The sequence below is a fragment of the Stegodyphus dumicola genome, chromosome 5 (assembly GCF_044657685.1).
Source record: "Stegodyphus dumicola isolate Sdum_Otavi_A_Nest chromosome 5, ASM4465768v1".
NCBI classification, from domain to species: domain Eukaryota; kingdom Metazoa; phylum Arthropoda; class Arachnida; order Araneae; family Eresidae; genus Stegodyphus; species Stegodyphus dumicola.
Genome location: NC_140772.1, coordinates 171,872,484 through 171,878,757, shown reverse-complemented (window position 1 = coordinate 171,878,757; position 6,274 = coordinate 171,872,484). Strand labels below are relative to the sequence as shown.

At 37.3% G+C, this 6,274-nt stretch overlaps 1 protein-coding gene and 1 long non-coding RNA gene across 3 annotated transcripts; one reads left to right on the top strand and one right to left on the bottom strand.

Moving 5' to 3' along the window:
* The first annotated feature begins 2,700 nt into the window (after positions 1 to 2,700).
* Positions 2,701 to 3,924, top strand: LOC146997332 (uncharacterized protein F54H12.2-like). The gene is made up of 2 exons (XM_085817848.1): positions 2,701 to 3,297; positions 3,784 to 3,924. Exons 1-2 carry the CDS (start codon positions 2,701 to 2,703, stop codon positions 3,922 to 3,924), a joined length of 738 nt encoding a protein of 245 aa, XP_085673974.1.
* Positions 3,925 to 4,786: 862 nt separating this feature from the next.
* On the bottom strand, positions 4,787 to 5,812 carry LOC118187028 (uncharacterized). 2 transcript variants are annotated; one of them, XR_015041021.1, is made up of 3 exons: positions 5,525 to 5,812; positions 5,118 to 5,415; positions 4,787 to 5,025 (listed from the first exon to the last, which is right to left on the bottom strand). It is a non-coding gene; the product is annotated as an uncharacterized LOC118187028 (long non-coding RNA). Both variants share the same exon structure in this region.
* Positions 5,813 to 6,274: the final 462 nt, after the last annotated feature.

Genomic DNA, 6,274 nt, shown 5'->3' with positions numbered 1-6,274 from the left:
AATATATATAAATGAATATCAGTGTACGTTTAGATCATAACTACTGTTGCAATGAACGCAGCTCTGTCTCAGACCTATCGGGATCCACAGGTCCCCGCAAGTTTTAGGGGTGTTGCTGCTTTGCATCGTGCTTTAAAAGGTCGCATAAAAACAAAAGACATCCAGAAATGGTTGCAAACAAAGGATTCTTATACTTTGCACAAGCCTTTGAGGCACAAGTTTCCCAGGAACAGAGTCATCGTAGGAGGCTTAAGCAATTTCAATCTAATTTAGTGGATATGCAATCCCTGGCGTCTTTTAATGATGGATATAAATATTTGCTGACCTGTATAGACATCCTTCCGAAATACGCTTGGGCTATCCCTCTCAAAGGTAAAACATCTGTGTCCATCCAATCCACTTTCGAAAAGATATTTTCGGAACGTACACCCGAATCATTACAAACGGATGCAGGAAAAGAGTTTACCAATAAACAATTTCAAAAGTTTTTTGAAAAAGAGAAACGTTCAGTTTTTCACGACACATAATACAACCAAAGCTTCTGTCGTAGAACGATTTAATCGTACTCTAAAAACAAAAATGTGGAAATACTTTACCGAAATGAATACACGAAAGTACATTGATGTGATAGATAAATTGATATCCAGTTATAACCATACATGGCATCGTAGTATTAAGACAGAACCTGTATCCGTTACGCTAAAAAATCAAGAAAAAATCTGGAAAACGTTATACGGTCAGCAACCAGTTCAAAACACTATTTCTTCGGATTTAAAGATTGGAGATACGGTACGCATCAGTCGAGAAAAAATGCTCTTTGAGAAAGGATACGAACAAAACTGGACAAGAGAAATTTTTACAGTCTATAAAATTATTTTACGGATACTTGTTGTCTATAAACTGAAAGATCTAGCAGGAGAAGTTATACAAGGAACTTTTTACAAACAAGAACTTCAAAAGGTTTCGGAGTCTGGTTAATATCCCGTTGCAAAAGTTTTAAAAACGAGGAAACGTCACGGGAAAATAGAATATTTTGTGAAATTTCAGGGGTACCCCGAAAGCTTCAATGCTTGGGTGGAGGATGTGAAAAGGGTATAAAAGGCCCGTACATTCTGCTTATCTGTCATTTGAACGAAACATGTCATTCTTTATCACACTGATCAGCGACAGCTCCATGCGTTTTTTTCCAGACAACAAAATATCACAATTTACCACTCAGCTTCCTACTCCGATGGATTTAAATAGTCAGTGGGAGTTATCTCTTGTGAAATTTATTTACCTTCACACATGGTATAACGTCCGAAAAGACAAAAATTTATTTGGATTTGATTTGGGTGATGGAAAATTGGAAGGTCGAAGAGTGCCTCCAGGATGTTATGAAACGATACCAGATTTATTAAAAGCCGTGAAAATATCTTCCCATAAAAATAAAATTGAATTCAGTTATCATCCTGCCACGAAAAAGTGACCATTAAGACCGACGAAAACTGAAAAGTCATTCTTCACGAAGGATTAGCGGAGCTTCTAGGGTTCGAGCCGGGTGTTTACAAAGAATTGGAATAAAGTCCTTTTGTAGCCGATCCCAAAGTTTCTTTTCCTGTCATGTATGTGTATTGCGATCTCGTAGAGCCTCAAATTGTGGGAGATGTACAAGCTCCGTTGTTAAAAATTGTTACCGTAGAAGGACATGACGGTGACATCATAAACGCTCATTACCCCCGGCCCTTTTACTTGCCAGTTATCCGTCAACATTTTCAGACTATACATATTGACATAAGACTTCACTCTGGAGATTTAGTACCATTCGAAAGAGGCAAAGTATTTCTTGTGTTGCATTTTCGTCTGAGACAAATTCTATAAAAGAAGCATTCATCTGCAAATTGATTTCATTTGGATTGTGTATGCAAGATTAGAAGCATCAAACATGCGGGTGCCTTATACGTGTTGCACGAAAAAATTTGAAGATTATTATTTAGCTCAAACTGGAAATGGATTACCTTACTATCAAGGGACCATTTTACAGAAAGGTAATGGTATTGGTGGATTTTTTGCAAAGCTGTTTCGCAGTGCTATGCCTTTTTCGATGAGTAGAGCCAAAACAGTTGGAAAAGTTATGGTTTGCGGACTGGAACACAAATTGCAAACGACGTATTGTCGGAAGAAAATTTTAAAGTCTCCCTCAAAACCAGATCTCAAGAAGCTGGCAAAAAATTAGCGAGGAAAGCAGTTCAGAAAGCAGACGAGAGGATTGGTCACGCAAGGTTTAAAAGGAAGCGCGAAATCCCCAAACACTTCATTTCGTCTAAAGCCAGGAAGATGCACGGCATGATATTTTTGACTCGTAATGACTTTTCTGTTAAAAGATTCTCCAGAATGTGCAAAATCCGAATTGGATTTATTTTCGCTACCTCCCCCACAAACAGTTATCGAAAAAGGTCAGTGGGTCGAATTTCATCCATTAGCCAATGTATCGGAAGGAAATCCTGTCGAGTTCAATGTTTCTGGAAGCGGAGACGACTACCTAGACTTATCACAGACACAACTCTATGTCAAAGTGAAATTTTTAAAAAATGATGGCAAGCCAATCACGGCAAAGTGGGACCTGCAAATCTCTTTTTACATTCTATGTTTTCTCAAGTGGATATTAGCTTAAATGAAAGACTCGTTTCCACCAGTAATAACACATATCCTTACAAAGCCATGATAAAAAAATTACTGAATCATGGTTTGGATACGAAAACGTCTCAACTGTCATCAGAATTGTGTTTCAAAGATACAGCAGGACGTATGAATGTTTTTGATACTCAAGACACTCAGCCGAATGAAGGATTCAACCAACCAGCAGAATTGTTTAAACTGAGTGCCTCGATCGATATGGTTGGCCGATTGCACTTGGATATGTTTCATCAGGAAAGACTTTTGCTGAATATGGTGGATATGAAAATTAAACGCATACGCAGCAAACCAGAATTTTGTTTATTGGGTGAAGGTGAATTTAAAGTTTTACTCAAACAAGCTTCTTTGTTTGTACGCAGAGTCAGTCCGGGTGTTGTGCTAGGACAAGCCAAAAGCCTAGAAAAATCGACAGCCAAATATCCCATTAATAGAGTGCTCTGCAAAGCCTATTCTATTCCAACGGGAAATATGAACGGGAAATATGATATAGGTCAAATGCCTAATCGTATTGTGGTGGCATGTGTCGATAATGATGCCTTTAACGGAAACTATAAAAAGTCTCCTTTTCAATTCAAGCATTATAATATGAACTTTATCGGCGTTTATGTGGATGGTCAAACGGTACCTCATAATCCTCTTCAGCCTAATTTTGACAAAAATCATTTCATACGAGCTTATCAGAATTTATTTATGAATGCAGACGACAGAGGACTTTACCTTTCAAGATCAGAATTTTCAAAAGGATATTACTTATTTCGCTTCGACCTGTCACCTGACCTTTGTGATGGCTCTCATTTAAATCTAGTTCGACACAGCAACTTAAGATTAGAAATAAAATTTGGGACTCCCTTACAACAAACTGTTTCATTATTAGTGTACGCTGAATTCAAAAATTTGATAGAAATCAATAAAGCTCGAAATATTCTATACGACTTTGAAAACTCATGAATTCATCACAGATTCATCAAATCTTATCTCGAGATCCTATTTCTTTGAGATATTATGCGGGTGTTTTTCCTTGTGACAAAATAGCTGTGATTCAAAGTTTTCCCTGTGCACTGGTGCTCAGTACTGATAAACATGATGAAAAAGGAACTCATTGGCTAGCTGTCTACATTGCAGACAAACAGACTTTGGAACTTTTTTACTCTTATGGACTCCCGCCTGAAGCATATGGAAAAGATATCACATCCTTTGTCAAGAAATATCGTCATGTTTGCTGGAACAAGATTTCGCTTCAGAGTTTAACTTCTAATGTATGTGGACATTATTGTATTTATTTTATTATTAAACGATGTCAAGGACTTTGTATTGAACTCATTGTATCACCCTTAGCTGGAAAGAATCATGATTTCCAAATATTTCAATTTGTCAAAAAAAAAAAAAAAAAAAAAAAAAGATATGGTGTAAACATGATTTTTAAAAAATAAAGTAGTTTTAATTTGTAAAAATGTTTCTTGTATTTCTTGTTTCTACACTTATTTAAGCAAACTGAATAAATGTCTTATGCAAAAGGATTTTCGGTAAGGTATAAAACTCAATGTTTTCTTAACATGCTGTCATTTCCTAAAATGGAACTGCCCAAGTTCGTACATCCTTCTACTTGTCTTCTGAGCGGACCTACCGGTTCGAGTAAAACGGTTTTTGTGAAGAAATTGATAGATCATAAAATGTTCCATCCCATGCCGACCAATATTATTTATTGCTACGGAAGTTATCAACCTCTTTTTAATTCCATGAAAAATATAAATTTTGAAGAAGGATTACCATCTAACCTGCAGACTCTCCAAAATGCTTTAATTATCATAGACGATTTAATGTCTGAATTAGCAAGTGATACTCGCTTAAGCAAACTTTTTACAAAAGGAAGTCATCACCGAAACCTTTCAGTCGTTTTTATAACGCAAAATCTTTTTCACCAAGGCAAGGAATGAGAAATATTCATTTAAATTCTTATTATAGTCTGGCACCGTATGCACATAGGTAAGTTGTCCTTTGTTTATGCTCATACCCCATCTGAAAAACAAAATCCAACATAAATCATAACGAATTAAAAAAATAAAAATGTTTACCAAAAAGTTAAGTACAAAAGAAATCATCTTACCTGCCCCAGAAACGTTTTAGGGCCAACTTGGCAACTTGTCGACGTCCAGGGTTCCTGGAAATCTTTCTTTCGTCCAACTTGACGCCCTCTCTTTCTTCATACTGGCGAATATACCTTAATTTGTCTTCAGACGTCACACACTCCGAAGGCCATCCGCTACTTTCCTGTGTGATCTTCAGAAAGAGATTAAAGTAGGAACGAAACAGGGAAATAGACGATTCTTTGAAATGATACACTTCGTAAATCTGGAAAATAAAGAATAAATTTCAGTTATGACAAAAGATTTGAAATAAATTTGGGTTATGACAAACAATTTAAATAATCTTTAAATACTTACATCTGTGACGCGGTAACCTTTCTTTATCGCCAGCTTGACTTCTTCCGATACCCACGTTCCGACAAGAGTTCTTTCGTCGTCTGTGTGGGTACAGGAAGACTGACACTGTAGAAAGGCGCAAGTCCGACACAGGGGGAACATCAGTTTCTTTCCGCACCGGTATGGAAGAACTGGAAGATATAGGTTTCGAGGAGGAATGACACGGCATTGAATGATGCCAAAGTAGTGTTCTATATCACCGAAGCTTTCCGTGATGATTTCCAGAAGTCCCACGGGGGTAGACGCAATATTTGTTCACCTGTGAATGAAAACAAAAAGTCAGAAAAACACATCACAAAAAACATACATAAATATCAGAAAAACACATCATCCATGAAAAGGTTTTAAAATAATAAAAAAGTATGAACCCATGGATAGAGCGATGTGAAATCCACGAACAATTTGAGGGCATTGGTCCGTCCTCTGAAAAATGACTCGCGAGGATTGAGCCGGTCTCTCAAATGGTGTTGATCTAGGAAAGCTTTGGAGGTTTGGATTTTTCTCTTTTTCTCTCTGAAACTCGTGCTCCCACATTTCTATGACGTGGAAACTCTGTTTTCGTGTCGTCTCTTCCGTTTCCTCCCTCAACGTTCCCATGGAAATCCCTTTTAGCGGATGAATGATATCCCCGTCATAGCACGAACTACACCCATGGAAGAAACAGCCCTAAAATAATAAAAATATATTAATAGTGTTCAACATGTAAATTAAACATTAAAAGTGTAAAATTATTCAAAAGATTCACATAGGAAAGGAATGGTTATATTTTCTTACCTGAAACTGATAGACGGTTTGTGTTGCTTGCCAGAAACCGTCTACCGAGATTCCGGCGATTCTGTATTCTCCCGAACCTTTCAACGCATGTTGAATGGCAATGCCTTCCGAAGCAGCAACAAAGTCCAACCACCGGATCGAATAAAGGGCTGTAATTCGTGGAGTTGACGTAGCCGTTTGTGGGCACCATGGCAATCGTGTTGGGCTTAATGGGGTCACTCCGATACGTTGCCATACAGGCTGACGCAATGGTCACGTATCTAAAAAGAAAAAAACAACTTCATGAGCATGATTATTCCATAAGAACATAACTGTAAACATGATCATTATTGTATAAAATAAAT